The following is a 19,555-nucleotide window of genomic DNA, read 5'->3' on the forward strand; positions in this document are numbered from 1 at the left end:
ACAAAAAATATTTTCTTAATAGATTTAAAATGTTTAAAAACTTAAAGAAATTAAATATATTAAAAAATGTTATGTATAGCCAATTTTAAAATTTTAATATATTTAATATATTTTTAAAAAATATATTTTAAAATGTTAAAATATTTAATATATTTTTAATAGGAAAAGAGAAAAATGATTTTTTAATATATTTAAAATTTTAAAAAATGTAAAAATATTAAATTTTTAAATATGTTAAAGGAAAATGTTGAGTATAACCAATTTTAAATTTTTAATAACTGAATATATTTAAATATATTAAAATTTTGAACATATTAAAAAAAATTAAGTCTAAATATTATATGTAAGATAAAAGTTCTCGTATGTAAGATAAATTTTCGAGTTTGAATATGCCTAGTTTATATTATATGTAAAACTCTATATATTATTATAGATATCAATTCAATATAAAAATATTTTTTTTATTTTGATATTTACCCATACAACCTATAGTTTTTTAGGATATTATTATTATTTTTATGTACTTTTTGTTGTTATATAGTTGCCTTTAGTTTTAATGTTTAACTATGATTAATATTTTATGACAAATCTTCATTCTATTATTAATATATCATTACTTATTTAATTTAACTTAAATAAAAAATACTTAGAATGGCTACGTTGATATAGTATAAGTGTAATGTTTTTGTTTTCTCAACCTTTCAATTTTAGTCTTCAATATATAATTTTTTGTTTAAATTATATAGATAATTGATTTATCACATTTTTATAAAAAATTACCATACAGGATGGTTATCGGGTTTTAAGGTCGCGGTTTTATTTTCCCAAGTACGATCCGGACGAGCGGATCATGCTATACTTATAGATGGTGAGATTTGGGGACGTCGCATTGATCCGAAGGTTTGACTTGAGGGCGAACTTAATATCCGCCTTGGTTGAGCGATGGTGTACGGAGACCCACACCTTCATTATGCCGTGCGGGGAGTGTACTATCACATTGGAAGACGTCGCTATGCAACTTGGGTTACGAGTTGGCGGTGTTGTGGTCACGAGTCGAAGCAATGTGTTGGAACCTTCAGTACTATGCCACAGATTGCTTAGATGGTCCCCTAATGATGGGGAACGAAATTTCACATGCTTGACATTGAAATGGTTGAGAGCAAATTTTAAGGAGTTATCGAGCACTACCACTGAGTACGAGGTGATGTGTGCTGCGCGAGCCTATATTATACAGTTGATCGGGGGTACTTATGCCAAACAACACGTCTAATAGGGTCCACTTAAAGTACTTGCCTCTATTGGAGGATTTTTCTCATGCTGGTAGTTACAGTTGGGGATCGGCAGTGTTGGCCACATTGTACTATGAGCTTTGCCGAGCAACAAAACATGGGGTTAGTAACATGGCTGGTTGTCTGGTTCTGCTACAGTCTTGGGCTTTATACAGGATGCCGTTTCTAGAGGCTGTTAGGCACCAACCATATTCGTGGCCACTTATAAATAGGTAAAAACAAAATTATACTTAACATTTAACAACTCATAAGTGTGGATAATATTTTCCAAAGTTTAACTACTAACGTGTTTGTTTCGGTTTCAGATGGGCCACGTCTTTGGGAATTGGTGCGAGCCAAACATTAATCATTTACTGCCAAATGATAGATGCGTATGTCGGAGAGAAAGTAATATATATTTATATGGTTTAAGTAACGTTGATTTAACTTATCCACTTGCAGTATGTGATGTGACTTGACTCATTATGTTATATTGTATAGTTTTTGTAGATGTCGTATTCTGCAATGAACATTGCAACCATTATTCCTCAGTGGGTTCACGCTGAAGCCCATATGTGGTGCATTAACACGCCGGTGCTCAACTTTTCAACCATTGAGTGGTACAACGGTGATCGAGTTATGCGACAATTTGAGTGTAGACAATTTATGCCGATCGAGCCAGAACAATTTGATGAAGTCCACGGTAAGATCATGGGGGGAAACATACAACATATTGGAGCGTGGAACATCAATCTTTTGTAGCACTATGGAATGCCCGGTACGACAGGCGGCCTGAGACGCACTTGTGCATGTTTGACTTTAGTCCCTCGACTGAATACATGCAGTGGTACATGACTTGATGGCGTGTTTATTTATATGGTGGACAACTTACTATAGTACCGGGTCACAACTACAGACGTGGAAATCAACCTATGGGGGAGCTAGAGGATCAACATATGGTGGAGCCCAACTCGGAGGACCAACTTTTGAACACATCGGACCAATGGGTTGACGCTTTTTGTGATGAGTCGCAGAGCAGTTCATATCACTCGGACATTTTCGGTTAAAGTTCATATCACCCAGACATAGGCGGTTCAAGTTCATATCACCCAGACATAGGCAGTTCAAGTTCATATCACCCAGACATAGGCGGTTCGAGTTTATTTCACCAAGAGCAACCACCGATATCATTTGATATGTTTGGTAATAACATGTACTCCACCCCGCCTCAGGCCACGTTTGATGCAGCTGCCGATCTTCCTGATGTTTATAGTACACCCTAACATCCACCCCGTCAAAGAAGGCTCGTGAATCATTATACCCCAAACGACGATACCACTCTCGGTTCTTTCCAATTTTAAGTTATGTAAATTTCAAGTGTTATGTAATATTTTTTGTATTAGTTTAGGGTTCCATAACTTATATATTAGTCTTTTTTATATAATTTATAATATCTTTTAAAGTATTTAAAGTTGCAACTGTTAATTTTAAGTAAAAACTTAACATTAAATAATATAAACTTTATTTCTAAGAGATCATAAAATGCAAACATTAGGTACAATATTTAATTTCTTTCAGACCGTGAAGATTGACCAGTGTAGACGTTTCTATGGGGACATTTGCTCCGATTGTGGCCAACTGTTCTATATATGGTGCAACGTTTTGGATCAACTTGTTCTCTTATATCCATGTCGTTTCGAATCCTCATTGTTGTCGGTCTACCTTTGATTCTCCTACATAGTGACCGATCTGGCAACATCTCGAACACAGGCGATTGCATTTCCCATGTTGATCCATCCCTTAATACGGGGAACTCGTTACCCCAAATACGTAGCGTACGTTCAAGTGTGTACACATCATTGATATATTGTTCGACATTCAAACTGTAGGTAGCACACGCTGCAATCACATGCATACACGGATAACGTAGTGTTTGAAACATCCCGCACTCACATCGCCTGTTTCAGAGATCAACTCTGTAGACCGTGGCGGGATCCCCGACCAGCAACCGATATACTCTATCACTCGAAAAGTTTCCAAATTTTAGGAACATAGTTCTGCATTCATCAACCTAGCCCTTTGAACGTTCTCTTTCATGGCATCCTTAATTTTTTCGATGTACACGTGTCCTGCCTCTAACTGTTTTGCTTGTTTCAACCCCATTTTTGGCATTAAGGTTGCTAGCCTATAAAATGTGGCTGAAAAAACCGCTGAAATTGGCAAGTGACGCGTATGCCTCAAGACAGAGTTAATGGCCTCAACGAGGTTAGTTGTTATTTGACCATACTGGTACCCCTCGTCAAAACATTGAGCCCATTGCCACAACTCCATGTTACCTAACCACTGTCTGAGAGAAGGATTGGACCCCTCCATATTAGTCTCTAACCTCGCCAACTTATGTCAGAAATGGTGTGCTTCTAGCTCGTATCCTACGTATGTATTCCAATTTTAAGTTATGTTACTATTCGAATTAGGAAATGGACTTGAAATAATTACAAATACGTATTAAAATATGATATTTTTACCCATGTTCATAATTCGTTTGCGCCAGTCTTTGTTCTTGTATTGATTGTGGAAGTTGACAGCGATGTGACGAATACAATAGACGGACCTCCATGGAATCTCAGATTGTCGAATCGCAGCAACAAGACCCTTCGATCTGTCGGAGATAATGCAAATGTTGTCTTACCTGACAACATGTCTCCGTAAGTTCTGAATGAAATACGCCCACGATTCGGAGTTCTCAGACTCCACGATGGCAAAAGTGATTGGTAGTACATTTTTATTACCGTCTTGTGCAACCGCAATCAGAAGTATTTGCGTGTATTTTCCACAAAGCCATGTTCCATCAACTTGCACTAGTGGTTTGCAGTATGGGAAGGCTCTAACACATAGATCGAAAGTTCAGAACAGTCGACGAAAAACTCTTCTCCCTAATTCCAATTGTCCATTAGGGCCTCTATAAGGCAACGTTTACAAGTCCACAATTGTTCCTGGGATGTACTCCACCATCGCTAAAATCCAACCCTGAAGTTCATTGTATGACTCATCCTAGTCACCGTACAATTGTTGCATAGCCATTTGTTTCGCCAACCACATGTTCCTATAATAAACTTTGTACTAAAATCGAGCTTGCATGTCTGCAATCAATGTTGACACAGGAATGATTGGACTATCTTTCACTAGTGGCAAGATGCAGTTGCAAATACTTTTGGCATCCAATTTCCTGTGGTCTTGAGACATACGTGCGACACTACATGTATGACGCCCTTCTAATTTTCGTATTTGTCACTGTGAAGTCCTCTATATAAATGCAGCTCGAACTCGCCAATCACACTCATCGCCGGCTCTCCAACATTCCCTAAAATATAATGTCGGTGTAGATTTGACAACCTTGTAATCAATTGACAACTTCATACTGTATTGTTTGATGGCAAACACACAGTCCGCCTTTTTAACTCCTCGAACTGTGAATTTATCGTCAATCTATGAGCAGGTACTATATCGGCGTACTCAGGAAACTCGGATGCATGCGCTGCATCTGGATCTACGTTCAACATGTCGCCCCCAAGTTCATTTCGTAAAATAATGCCACGACTTGGGTTACTGAATGAATGGCCGTGAACATCTTCAACCTTTTCCGGGCCTTCATCATCGATGTCGTCTGGAACCTCATCAACATCGGGGTCACTAAAATCTTCAACGTCTTGATCAGAATCTTCACCATTATTGGTGATTTCTCTGGCATTTGCCTCTGTGCTTATTATCACCTCTGAATGTATTTGTAAACGGGGACTGAGGGTAGGGTTGTTATACGAAATCCCACCGTAATTAGAATTTTTGGGCATCTATGATGTCCCTTCACATTCTAATTAGTTTGTCCATCCAACATTAAGATCAAAGTCAAAGTCGTGATGTTGACTTATTGGACTAACATTCTCAACAGGCTTTAAGTCTGCTAACTCGGCAAATAATTCAACTGGTTGGGGTTCTCACTCCCAGTCGGCCACCATATTTCCATCATAGTGCCTAAGTCATCATCATCTAACAGCTTCATCTCACAAATTTTGAACGAATTTGTAGAGACTGGAAACTTATAAAATAATTTAGACATTGCCCTTCCATAACGGATAGTTATTTTCGCACTGATCTTCCTTTTCATTTCTGCTAGCTCCACATTTTTTTTGAATCGCAAACCTACTCTTTGCCGACCTTGAAATTCACAACCAACATCACTTTCTATAATTTCACCATAAAAAATAGCATACACCAAAAACACCTCATTATTCATCTTGAATATATTTTTTTAACTCTCCTAGTGAACACAATAATTTCACCATTCTATATATGGTAGAGAACCAAGAGATGTATTAAATACTAAATTATTATTTTAAAAAAAAGTACACTATAAAGTGATGGAGCCATAATAAATGGCTCCACCAAATAAAATATTAATTCTTACAATTTTAAATTTAATTTAAAAAACGTTTGAATATCTTTAAAATTAATTTTAAAATTAATAATTTATAAAAATTATATTTAAAATTTTAAAAATATTTAAAAAAATATTTAAAAAATTATAAAACAAATAATAAATTTGAAAGGTCATATCTTTAAAAATAATATATTTTAAATAATTTAAAAATCATAATTTAAAATAATTTAAAATTCATATTTAAAAAAATTATAAAACAAATTAAAATATACATTTAAAATATTATAAAATTACTAATAAATTTGAAAGGTCATATCTTTAAAATATTTAAATGTTTTATATTATTAAAAATATATTTAATATTTATAAAATAATATTTAAATTTTTAAACAATAATTTAAAAATAATATTTAAAATTTAGAAAAATAATTTCAAATATATATATTTAAAAATTAAAAAATATATATTATAAAACATTTCAAATATACATTTCAAGTTTTTTAAAATTAATAATAAAAAATAAAATAAAATAGAAATAAATAAAGATAAAGACAAAAATAAAAAAAATGTCAGAGAAATGACAAAAGTTAAAAAAAAGTAAAAAAAACAAATTAAAAAAAATAGAAGGAGGGTGTTCTGGTGGCACCATTTAAATTGGCTCCAGAAATTGGAAAATTGTTTTTAAAGTCACTCATTTTTTCAGAATTTTTTAAATTATGATTTTTTTAATTATTTTTAAAGATATTTAAACGTTTTTAAAATAATTTTTATAAAAATTTTATTTAAAAAATTTTAAATGTTTAAATATTATTAAAAATATATTTAATATTTAAAATTTAAAAATATATTTTTGAAATTATTTTATTTTGTTTAAAAATATATTTTTAAAAATATATTTAAAATTTAAAATTTAGAAAAATTAATTTCAAAAATATATTTTTAAAATGTATAAGACATAATTTTAAAAAATAATATTTAAAATTTAAAAAATAATTTAAAAATAATATTTAAAATTTTAAAATATATATATTACAAAACGTTTCAAATATACATTTCAAATTTTTTAAAATTAATAACAAAAAATAAATAAAATAAATAAACAAAATAAAATAAGAAAAGTATAAAACTTAAAAAAAAGAAAAAATTTAAAGAAAAAGACAAAAGTAAAAAAAGTAAAAATAAAAATAAAAGAAGGGTGTGAGGTCTAGTCTGGTTGCGCCATTTAAGTTGGCTCCACCAGAAAATGAAAATTTGTTTTGAAATCCCCCATTTTTTCAGAATTGTAATATTTTATACAAGTGGTGTTATTTTACATGGCTCCACCAAAAATTTAATTTTTTAATACTCCCTGCTGATGTGGCAAGTTGGTGGCGTCATATAATTTGACTCTACCAACTTTTACTATAAATTTCAGATCATTTGGGTGTTTAATTAAAAAGGTAGGTCATTTTGGTACTTAATTAAATTATTTGAATTATTTAAATAAAAAAGCCCAACACAGCCCCTCATTATTATTGTTTTAAGTTTTGTACCTAAATTCAATTATTATTCTTTCCAAGGTTTTTTAGCTATATTCAATTCTAGCAACAAAATTCTGTTACAACTATGAAATCCAAAATCATGATTAGGTGTGTTTAGTATTGTTTCTAAGAAGTACTTTTGAACAAAATCATTCCCAAACAAGATACTACTTAAGAGAAAAAAATATTTCTTCCAAGCTAAAAATTGACCCAAAAACACTTCTTTAAAAAACTGAAAATCTCCGAAAACACTTCTGAGAAACATTAGTATGAAAAACAGGGATAAGGCTCAAACACAAAAGGATTGAAGTAAAAATTTCTTAACGCACACATAAAATTCTGGGAACCATTCTCACTGCCACAGGTGATTCCAGGAGGAACGATGCGCGAAATTTGGGTGGCTGTACAAAGATTTTCCAGAAATTTAGCCTATAACATACCAAAAATCGCATGAAATACTCGGATGAATTTAAAAAGTTGGTCACATAAAGTCAATGTATAAAAGAAAGCACCAAATCCATAAAACACACCACTGAAACTTCTGCCTCTAGGATGAAGTTACCAAATATTCAACAGTTCCTTGGCCTATAAATATGACTTTAAGAAATAACTAGACTTTTTAAGCTGAAGAAGGTCGAGTGCCTTCCATGCAATCTTAACTTCATAATACAATTTGAACTTTCTGCTCCACCAAGTCAATCAAAACTAGCATTCAAGAACTTCAACAATTCATTTCTTTTACTCTCAGCCTCTTTGTCCTCCTTTGACTTGTCAAGTTTCAAGAGAATCTAGAAACAATATAAACAAGAACAATAGCAGAGTAAGAACGATCACGAGTGCCTATAACACTATCTTTGGACCACATAAACATGAAGATAGATTTACCTTTTTGCCAGACACAGCACTACGGCGTGCACCTTCATCCTTGTCACGCCCAAGAAACTGTATAATGGATAAGAAGGTTAGCATATGAGAGAAAGCGAGTAGGGGGATAGTATCCTAAATCACTAGACAGCAATGAATTACCTTAGAAAGCTGCACAGGACTGCTACTTCGCTCATCCTGCTGTTTCTATATGCAGCTCCGATTGCCAGGACAAACCCAACCCAGAGAAATAATCCAAGTCAATTGCATCCAGTCATTATGTCACAGACGCCAGCTCCAATTTCAAAGAGCCAATTCATAGAACAGGCAGAAAGTATTATAAGCACCTCAGAAATGTCTAGTTAAAGCATTCTCAAAAATAATGGAAGTTTGAAAATTTGCTTGATGTCCATAAGATGAAACTATTGAACGTATATTAGAGCTTTAGCCAGTTTCCTGGCAGATGCATATGAATAAAAAAAAAAACCATAAACCATCAGCTTGCAAACTTATGGCTTAGATATACATACATAATTTACACAATCATATAGAACGATGCATTGTAAATAGTGGCCTACCTCTTTCAGTTTGTGCTTTTGACGTTTATGTCGATGACTCTTGCTCCGTTCTTTTTGCTTTGACTAAGAGGAAAAAATAGATAATAAAGTGAGCCACATGGGTGACTGCATTAAAACGAGAAACATAAACATGAGCACCAAAAGTTAACCTTCTTTTGCCTGTCACTTTTCTTGTGCCTCTTTGAATGACTGGACTCATGTTCACTATCTGATGAACTGTAACTTCTGCAATAATTGAACCATTCAAAGAATGTTGAGAAACTCATTGACCGAGTTTTTCAATTAACCGCATAAAGGCATCAGAACAAAAACTATAAAATGAAAATTATAGGGCAAGGCAAAGGCAACTTGTTCTTACTCAACTACTAAGCAAGAAATCAGATTATGCATTAAACTTCAAACAACATAGTTCGCACTTATGTTTATTCATTATTGCATTACATGCATCAAATAATACAAATGAACCCATTGTACCATAAACGAAACTCTTCTGAAAGCATAGGCAACCACACGAGTTAGATATGTAGTATAAGTTATGATTGAGATTCATTTTCAAGCCTCCAACCCCAGATTACTGTTAAAGAATGTAAATTTATTAATAAAAAATCATTACAATCCTAATCTTACCTAACCAGAAAAAAAGGATAAAGTTCGAAAATTCATATTAAACAATTCAATACAATCGTAAATTCGTAAAAAGGAAATCGAAAACAAAATTGATAAGGTTTACCTAAGAACATTTCCAACTTAAATCCCAGATTGAAAATTTCAATAAAATCTTAATTAATTCGCCTAATTTATAACCTTAAACACCAATTAGTTAACAAATAATAATATTTCCCTCTTTTCTTTTTTACCTGGAGGAATCCGAGTCATGGGAAGAGTAAGAATCGGAAGAATGGCGGCGATGCTTCCTCCGACGGCGTTTACCTAACGAACGACTCTTCTTTTGGATTTTGAGAGAATCTCTATCTCTGTCGCGACGGTTGCTGCGATGACGGCGCCGTTTGGCGTGAGAGGAAGAGGAGTCAGACGAAGAATCCGAGGAAGAGTAAGAAGTAGTCGATGACGACGACGCCGCCATAGACACCAAAAAACCTAAAGAGTCGCTTTATTGGTCTGAGATTGAGGGGACGTAAGGGCAAAGGGCAGCAGACCTTTGTAAAACAAGCAAATCCTATATGTATTCATAAATATAAAAGGAATAATATACCAAACGGTACCTGTATTTGGCTTGAAAGTTTAATATGGTACCTAAACTTTTTTTTTTCAATTAGGTACTTATTTTTGTTACATGCACAAAGTAGTGCCCAATGGGCGGAGAAATTATACCATACGCCTTTCCCACCATTTAAAGATATAAGCCCAACCAATGAAAACAACCCATGTCAGCTTTTTTTTTCATATAAGTCATTTCTACATAAAATTATTGTGTGGAAAGTTTGAAGGAATCTCAAGAGTAACAAACTAGTCCTCTTGTCCTCCATAGATAAGATGTTTATCAAACTTTGAGGATTGTACATATTCACGAATATTTTTTTTGCTAGTGGAAATAAGAGACTTTATACTTTTTATAGGAGAGAATGTAGGTTTCTAATAAGTGGAATAAGGATTTACAAGAGGTAGCTCTGTCGCTTTAACTTTTTCTTCTTCTGTAAAATATTCTACTTCATACAAGGAAATATCAGCTAAGACATTAGTTTTTCCTTGAACATGTTTGACATCAAAACAATACCTGGAAAACCATTCTGCCCACCTGAGAAGTTGGGGATGAGGTACTTGTTTCTATTTGAATTTTATCATTTTAGGGAAAGAAGACATGTCCATTTCAACAAGGAAATGGTATCCCACTAAGTGAAATTCAAAACTTTCAATACCTCTCTTGACAGCAAGGATTTCATTGAAAGTGGAGTAATAGTGAATTTTAGCATCTGTGAATCTCCCACTCTTGTATCCACAAAGTCGTCTTTTTCCCGTATCTTCTTCAAATAAAATTGCACCCCAATATTTGTCACTGGCATCAGTTTGCAAGATTCTTCTTCCTTCTGCAGGGATCTGTAATGGTGGTAGATGAGCAAGTTTTTCTTTGAGTTTCTGGACTGTTTGAGTTTGTCTCCTTCCCCATGAGGGAGGATTCTTTTTTAGCATTTTCCTTAAAGGATTTGTTAATTTTGAGATTTTTGGGACAAAATCTCTGAGATAATTAACAATTCCTAAGAACTGCTGAACTTGCTTCTGAGAGAAATTCTTTGCTGGAAATTTCTTTAATTCTTCAGCAATGCTGGGGTGAGGCTGGTATCTTCCATCTTTTATAATCATACCCAGAAACTCTATTTCTTCTTTGTTGATCCGCATCTTTCTTTCAGAGAGCATGATTCCATATTTGGAGATGGTCTGTTAAAATTCTGAAGTTTTGAAACCATGATTACTCCTAGAACCTCTACATCTAAAGCTCTCGTAACTCTACCTAGTTTTCCTTTAAAATCCCATACTACAAAAAAGATTTCTTCCTTGTATGAAGTAGAATATTTTACAGAAGAAGAAAAAGTTAAAGCGATAGACCTACCTCTTGTAAATCCTTATTCCACTTACTAGAAACCTACCTTCTCTTCTATAAAAAGTATAAAGTCTCTAATTTTCACTAGCAAAAAAAAATGTTCGTGAATATGTACAATCCTCAAAGTTTGATAAACATCTTATCTATGGAGGACAAGAGGAACAGTTTGTTACTCTTGAGATTCCTTCAAACTTTCCACAGAAGTGGAGTCAGTATGGATACTCTCATATCCATTTTGGTGCTGTAAGACTAGCCTTCAATTATCATGGAACTGCTGGGAAACCAGTTGTGTCCAAAATAGCTCTACTTGATTCCAGATACAAAAAGTACCAGGATGTTTGCATCGGTACAATAGAGGCTACATTAAGCTCAGGCATGGCTATGGTAACACTATTTCTTAATTTTAACATGTCTCTACAAGATCCCAATCTTTTGGACGCCTTAAAAGTCAAGATCCAGATCATTGAAGCAGAGATGGTAGAATTGGCGGTGACAGTGACCTTACACTATCAGATAGTGTATAGGGTCCAAGATCATGCTTTTAAGCTGTCAAATCAAGAATCTGAAGATTCTCTTCTTATTTCAGTAAATACAAGAGAAGAACCTCATTGCATACATGTGCCGAAGCAGATCCCAAAGCAGGAATTGCTCAAACTCTTGCCAGAAAAATAGGTCACCAATTATGAGCAGATTCACCAGCATGATCATCCGATCCGGTCCACAAAAAGTCAGATTATCACTAAATCTGATGGGACAAGTGAAATAAGATTTGACCACAGTCACTTGAAGCAGCTCCCTACTCCACCAGTATTTTCCACACAAATGATGTTGCAGCCCTTGGAGCCTGATAACATTGGCCCAAGACCAGAAGCGCCTCTCATCCAGAGTTTTAAGCATGATGGAAAGCCCTTATACTTCTTTAAAGATCCCAGTACAGGACATTGTCCTTGGGAAATAAATTGTTCTTGTGAAGGATGTCAAGAATCTATGTTTGAAGATATTGATGAAGAAATCAGACGATCCCGCAAGAACAAAGGCCGTAAAAAATCAAGCCAGTCAGAATTTTACAAAAGATGGATGGATGGAGATCCAAACATTGGTCTGCTAGAAGAAGATAATAGCAAATTTGTCTACCTTGTAGATTATTCTGCACAAAGATCAAGGCAGCAGTCTCCTAAGATCCAGGATCAACCTCCTCCGAATCTACCTCAACCACCCAAAGAAGATCCAAAAGACCAAAAATGGTTGCTAAAGCCTTTAAAGCAACCATGCTACAAAAGAATCAACAAATGGGTCAAAAAACACAATCAACTTCAAAATTATGCTCAGGAAGAAAAGATAGTACTCTCAGAACCAAAGAGAGCAGAAGTACAAATGTATGAAAAAGCCTCTTCTTCCTATGAACAATATTTTCCCCCACTAGAAGAATTTTCAAAAAAGGAGTATCTTCATGCTCCAAAAATTCCTTCAAAATTACAAGCAGATGCAGAAGGTCGACAAGTCAAAATAGCAGCAGCAGAAGCCACATTAAATTGGTAGACAGAGAACGCTCTGGCCCAAAATACTGCATTAAAGAAGATAGATAAGAAAGTCAATAAAATTGACTCAAAGGTCTCTAAAATTGGGGAAAAACTGACCAAAATACGGAGATGATCAAAGATTTAATCAGCCTTTTCAAAAAGAGGTTAAAAGAAGTTGTCACTGAGAGAGCAGCACCAGGACAAGACTTTTTCTCTCACATGGCGCAAAGAGAAAAAGAGATCCAAAACTTGAAGGATCACATCAAAACTCTTGATGAAACAGGGAAATTACCAGTACCACAGCCTGATCAGACAACTTGACAAACCAATATCATCTGGAAATGTGAGAATCGAATTTCCCTCACCAGAAGAAAATAAAAAGCCAAGTGCTTTTGATCTGTTTTTACAAATTAAAAAAGAAAAAGAAGCAGAAAAAAAAGATTAGAAAAGCAAAAGGAAAAAGCTCTGGGTAAAATACCAGTAATGAAAGAAGAAGAAAGCTTTCATTCAGAAGAGGAGGTAAGTCCTCATTCATATCCACCCAGACATGTGTCAAAATCTCTAATGATTCAGAAAGAGAAAAGCCTTTCCAAAAATCCCTTAACAGAATTCTTAAGGGATTACAGTCAAAAATCAAAAGATTGGGATCTTGTAGAGACATGGTAAAATTGGGAAATAGTGTTACCATAGCCATGCCTGAGCTTAATGTTGCCTCTACTGTATCGATGCAAGCATCCTGGTACTTTTTTTTATCTGGAATCAAGTAGAGCTATTCTGGACACAACTGGTTTCCCAGCAGTTCCATGATAATTGAGGGCTAGTCCATATTTTTCTAAGTAAATGGAGGCTGGAACATATGGTATGGGAATCTGGGAAAGAGATTGAGAGTTTGATAGGAGAGAATGGATTGACTTTGGTTGAATCATAAATATCTCTGATGATGGTGATTCAGAGTCACTGAGCTCAATGCTCTGGATTGCACATAGCGACTGTTCATTAGGTTCATCATCAATGGAGAATATCGATTCAATATCATCTTCTTCATCAATCTGGATTCCCGATTTTTGCAACTTTTGCTGGATCATTTTTGCACCCTTTTTATTGTTTGGACATGATTTTGCAAAATGTCCCTTTTGATTGCAGATATAGCATCGAGTGGACTTGACTCCTTTGGAAGACCTTTTCTTCTTGAGATATCTCCATTTATACCTCTTTCTGAAAGGTCTTAAAGAGAACTTTTTCAATTTTCTAAAATGTTTTTTTCTTTTTTGTAGGACAATAGCATGATTTGTCCTTTCCGCATTTGATCTTGAGATGTGAATCTTCATAGGCTTTATCTAATCTCTTGTCTCCATGGAGATAATCTTTGAAGACTTTCCTCCTATTGCATAAGTCTTCCAGAGCAATATAAGTTTCTTGCTGGATTTCTCCCATGGTTAGATTGAGAATGTTTCTGTTTTGCCTGTAGAGATTCTAATTTATGGCTACTTGTAATGGATCTGGAATAGATACCACCACTGCTTGCTTGAGGCTGGAATCTGATCCAAGGGCACAGAATAATTTTGTCATAGCATAAAAATGCTTAGACAGATCTTTCTTTCTATAAGAACAACATCTTCTTTTGAAAAATTCTCTTCTCTTGAGAGTTAACAGATTATCAGGATTTCCAACAAAATAAGTATAGATAATCCTAATTGCTTGAGATAAATCCGTTAACACCAAGAATTGCATCTGATCAGCTTGACTAATGGAATTCCACCAATCTTTTAACATTCTTGGGAATCGTGATACAAATTCCAGGAGGATGTTGTAATGACTCTCTTTTGTCAATCTTCTGGTTTCGAGCCAAGCATGAAATTCTTGTAGTCTTTCTGGCCATTTGTTGGTTGGAATATCATCTAAAGTAAATACTGTCTTACTTGCTGAGACATGAGGTGTGGATCTTGAAGTTGAGGGTTCTCCTGTTTCAACAGCTTCATCTTCTGACATTTCATCGATCTTGACCTCTGGTTTGACGGTAGCCACTATTTCTGGCTCTTCCTCAGAACATGTTGTTGATGTCTCTAAATCTTTTGAAACTGAAGTTGATTCTGGGGAAGTTGATTCTCTAAAGCCGACTATGACTAAAGCTATATGTATTATTTCTTCTTATCTGCTTATGTCTGTTACTTTGTAAAAGCAGATTCCCTCTTATCTGCTCGTTTAGCTTTTATCCCTTATATAAGGGATTTAAGTTCTCAGTTGTAAGAACAAGTTTGACAGAAATAAAATCTTACGAGTGTGTTTTGAAAATCATGTCTTTCTAAATCTCTCTATTTCTCTTCCTTTCTGATAAGGAATATTAATGAAAGAAAATCTTCCGTGAGTTTAGAAGTATGCTCTGTGCTTGCCATACAATGCACACCAGAAACTAAGCTTAGACCGGGGTACTAAATTCAGATGAGTTTGAAGTAGTCTAGATTAATAATGATTAACAGCTAAAAGGCAGTACCTGTTTAGTGGCCAAAATAGTGGAAGGCTCAGTTTATGGCATAGCATACCTGCTGTTATGAATTATTAATCTCGGATATCCCGGCTTTAAACTCTTCTGTCAATTTGGTATCAGAACAACCTAACATGCGAATATAACAGCTTACTTGAATCTTAAATATGTTGTTTTGGCTAGGTTGTTAAATTCATTTCTATATCCATCTTATTATCTAATCTCAATTAGAGGTGTTTATGAATAGAATAAGAATGAGGTCTGATTTCAAAAAAAATTCAAGCCTTAGTTCGCTTTTGACCTAACCCGCACAAAAAACTCATGTTGATATTTTCTACATGTGTTACTTGGACTAATTTTAATATGTATATCTGTATTTATTTATGAGTTATGGAAATTGACAAATTGTTATTTATTATGAAAAATATGAATTATATTGTGGGAAAATCGTTCAACTGATATTTGCATTCCCAAATTTAAGTTCAACTGTTTATTTTTAAGATCAAGTTAAAAAAATTGTTTTAGGGGTTGAAGTTAAATTTTAAATTTTAATGATTTATATATTTATAATTTTTAAAGGAGTTAAAATGTAATTTTATTTTTATTAATTTAAAATTTTAAAATTTCTAAAACAGCTAAATGGATTACACACCAAACTCATTTATCCAAAACTCTTATAAGCCAAATCAATTAGCTATATCAGCGACTATCATTCTATTGCGCTTTTTGTTGCACATTGTTCTTAAAAAACCCTACGGTGTACGGTACATTTCGAGCCCTTATCCACGAATCACCACCAATGAAGAAGCTCCCAGGAGTGAAGTCAACTGCATTCTCCATTGAAAAATTCTTAATCCCAGGCCATTTAACACGACTCGTCGTGTTCGAACCAGGGCCGTCGTTGTTGAACTCGGCGTAGAAGCAAGTGCTTAAACCCCACGAACCATCCCATATTGCCCACCCATCTGGTTTAACCAAATCGTCAATGTAAGTTTCCATGATGATTGTCCTCGAGAAGTTGCCCCATGGACGGCCAAGATACGTTGGGTACTTGTTCTTCAATGAGACCAGTTCGGAGGCCGCCATAATCCTGGAGTTTTGGAGGACGATTCCCGTCGGTTGTCGAACGTCGGATCGGCCTTGCGCTGTGACGGCGTTTTGTTGGCCGTCTAAAGGTTTTCGGACGAGGAATGTGCAGTTCTGGAAAATGGAAGCCGAGTCACCAAAGACGAAATCAATGGTCCCGGTAACGGTGCAATCGCGGTAGAATTGGCGTTTGCTGTGAACGTAAAGTGTGTCTTGATAACCATCCATGGAACAGTTGTAGAAGACGGAGAAATCGGCGGTCACCATCAATGCAACTGCTTGTAATTTGGCTGCCCCAGCGGAGTTCTCGAACCCAATGTTCTTAGCAAAGAAATTGTCTCCGTTCACAGCTACATTCATTCGGCAACATTATAAAAAATAGATAAGTAAATCATGTCAAATGTCAAATCAAAATAGAGGGATTAAAATCATAATTATACCTACAAAAAGAAGGGTTAATTCATGATCATACCAACTGTAGCAGTCCTGAAAGTGGGAATACCATCAGCATTGTTGACGTGACCTGTAATTCGGGTTTTCTCTTTACCATCTCCGATTAGCATCACATTGATCATCCTATGACCAAATTCCAGATTCTCCTCATAAACTCCCTCCTTTATATATATAACAAAAGGCTTTGTAGCATTCAAGGGTATACGGTTTATTGCATCTTTAATGTTGTTAAAACCCCCACTACCGTCCTTAGCCACAACAACATCAGCCTTCACCCCGTTTTGAGTATCTTGGATCGCTTGGAGTAGCCGACGGCTAAATATCGAACTCAAATCGGACTTCGGTTTCCCACCGATAACCGTAACTTCCTTTTTGCCTAGTAGGCGTCGGCGGCGTTGACGACCCTCAACGTTTAATTCATGAAACCCTTTTGACAACTCGGTGACGATGGCGAGGCCATTTCGGCTTAGTTGCATGGAGATGTTCAATGCCTTCTTCATTTTCTCTCCAGCGTCTGTCGTTGTATTCTTGAATCCTTCAATGCAAGTCTCTTGGTTGGTGATTGTAGCACTTAGCCAAATCCTTATATCGGCCAAAATTTCATGGAGCATCGGTAATTCGAATCGATCGATTTTGTTGAATGATTTTTGTAATTCGTTTATCGAATAAGTCATTAGTTGTATGCATATGTCTAGTGCTTTCTTCGTTCTCGGATCTTTCTGAAGGTTTCTCAAGGTAGTCGAGTTCTGTGCAGCTCGAGACACGAACTTCATCGCGGCCTTGAACGCCGCTTGGATAAGGTCATTGGTATCAGTGGCATTGCCGGCCTCGGCCCCGATTTCCTCCTCGCATGTTTTCTTGAAATCCGTTGGCTGGCAAATGGATTCGATTGCTTTCTTTGAAACATATGCGCGGGAGTTTTTATTATCTTTGTCGTTTTTTTCGTTGGAGTTGTCATCGTCGATGTTAACGCCGACGGCCACGACGATCACCATCGCCACCAACAGGCAAGAACAAACCGCGATGATTGTGATTCTCTTCGCCCTCTGTGGATCATCTGACATTTTGAAGATATCAGAAACTGTGAAGCAATTGAAAATGAAAAGCTCCCAAGTGTTCTTGTAGTTTTTAAAGTCCCTCAATTAGGCAGGCAACAAAAGCTGCCTTATGCAAATCAGAGAGACAGAAAGTTGGATTAAAATAATTTTGCAAAGAAAACCCAAAGTGTATTTTGATGATTCTATAATAGTTTATGAATAAAGATGAAGAAGAAAAGCTTAAATGGTTTAGATTCAGCTTTGGTTGTAGCTTCAGAAGAAATTGTTTACTGTTTCCTAAAAATGAGAGGTTGAAGAGCTATGTCAAACATGTACCCCTCTCAATTTTTAGTCAATTCTCAATGGACCATTCACAAAGTGGTCTCATGATTGGTTTCAAATACATGTAAATCTAATATGTACTACAGCATTGCACCCACACTATCTGTCAAATATAATTTTAATGATACTTTCATACAATATTTACCTTTAATTTCAGGTCGTTTGATAAATCCGGCTTAAAAAATAAGTTTAAAATTTTATTTAAGCTTAACTCGAATAAAAAATTAAAACTCAAGTCTGGCCCGGCTTAAATATTTTCTAATAAAATGAAAATAAATTTTAAAAAACCTTTATACTTAAATAACATCAAGATATGTAAAACTTAATTAATAATAAAATAAGAGTTATACAATATCTAAACAATAACAACAAAATAGAATCAATATAATAGTGAAATGACAACAAAACAGTAAAAAAATAGTAACATTTTTTTTGCAAATTCGGGTCAGTCCGGACCTAGGCAAAAGAAACTAACTCGAGACCTGAACCATTTTCTAAACGGACTCTATTTTTTTGCCCAAGCCTATTGTTGGGGTCTATATTTTTGCCCTAACCATCCTACTTTTCGGGCAAGCCTATACCCATGTGCATTCAAACTTATGTCTCCTGATTGTTGAAATAATGATGGTATATTAATAATACATTTATAAAAATTATATATTAAAATCAAGTATGATTTTAGTTAAAATGATTAAATTAAAATTCAAAAAAATTACAATCATCAAATTAAAATTTCGTTATAGTATTATTTTATTAAAAAATTGAATATAGGTATTAATATTTATTAATTTAAAAATGTAATCTATATATATTTGAATGAGTTAATTTCATCATTCAGTCAGTTGTTCAATCATATACTAATGTAATGATTTGTGTGGGTTACGAATTTTGTTGGCACCACCTTTAGAATTTGAATTTTGTGTGCCAAACTCATCCCAATACAAATGTCAAATTTGTGAAATGAATTTTAATTCAGTTGGATTAATTATAATTATAATAATAAAGAAAATATGATTAAAGTATATTTAAACACTTTTTTTAGAATTAATTATTATATTGGTCAAAGTTAAGTATTGTAGTTATACCGTTAGCCACAAAATTATAGATAAGTTTTTGTTTTAGTCAATTAAAAAAGTTTTTATTTAAATTATTGAATTATTCAAAAGTTTTTGTTTAAGTCATTAGATAATTAAGTATTTAAAAAAAAAGTTTCATCAACAAGCTCCAAGCGAAGATTCAACAACTAATATAATAGATCAATACCCATCAATGAGTAAACGAACATACCTTAGATCCAAATCGATCTGACGGCTAGTGTGAAAGATTGAAAAGAAAAGCTGCTTAAATTTTGGTTCACAAATTTGTGATGTCTAAAGTTGTTTCATGAAAAAAATTAAACTGTAAAAAAGAGGG

At 34.4% G+C, this 19,555-nt stretch overlaps 3 protein-coding genes across 3 annotated transcripts; all 3 read right to left on the reverse strand.

Annotated features, from left to right (window-relative positions):
* Window positions 1–7,687: 7,687 nt before the first annotated feature.
* On the reverse strand, window positions 7,688–9,843 carry LOC107927166 (protein FAM133). The gene is made up of 6 exons (XM_016858190.2): window positions 9,523–9,843; window positions 8,815–8,890; window positions 8,666–8,728; window positions 8,250–8,294; window positions 8,109–8,165; window positions 7,688–8,011 (listed from the first exon to the last, which is right to left on the reverse strand). Exons 1-6 carry the CDS (start codon window positions 9,747–9,749, stop codon window positions 7,919–7,921), a joined length of 561 nt encoding a protein of 186 aa, XP_016713679.2. The 5' UTR covers window positions 9,750–9,843; the 3' UTR covers window positions 7,688–7,918.
* Window positions 9,844–15,843: 6,000 nt separating this feature from the next.
* Window positions 15,844–16,764, reverse strand: LOC121223373 (probable pectinesterase/pectinesterase inhibitor 58). Its single transcript, XM_041104689.1, has one exon. The coding sequence runs from the start codon at window positions 16,668–16,670 to the stop codon at window positions 15,939–15,941; it is 732 nt and encodes a 243-aa protein (XP_040960623.1). The 5' UTR covers window positions 16,671–16,764; the 3' UTR covers window positions 15,844–15,938.
* Window position 16,765: 1 nt separating this feature from the next.
* Window positions 16,766–17,827, reverse strand: LOC107927221 (probable pectinesterase/pectinesterase inhibitor 21). The gene has a single exon (XM_016858247.2). The coding sequence runs from the start codon at window positions 17,825–17,827 to the stop codon at window positions 16,766–16,768; it is 1,062 nt and encodes a 353-aa protein (XP_016713736.2).
* Between the last annotated feature and the right edge of the window lie 1,728 nt (window positions 17,828–19,555).

The sequence above is a fragment of the Gossypium hirsutum genome, chromosome D11, assembly GCF_007990345.1.
Source record: "Gossypium hirsutum isolate 1008001.06 chromosome D11, Gossypium_hirsutum_v2.1, whole genome shotgun sequence".
NCBI classification, from domain to species: Eukaryota; Viridiplantae; Streptophyta; class Magnoliopsida; order Malvales; family Malvaceae; genus Gossypium; species Gossypium hirsutum.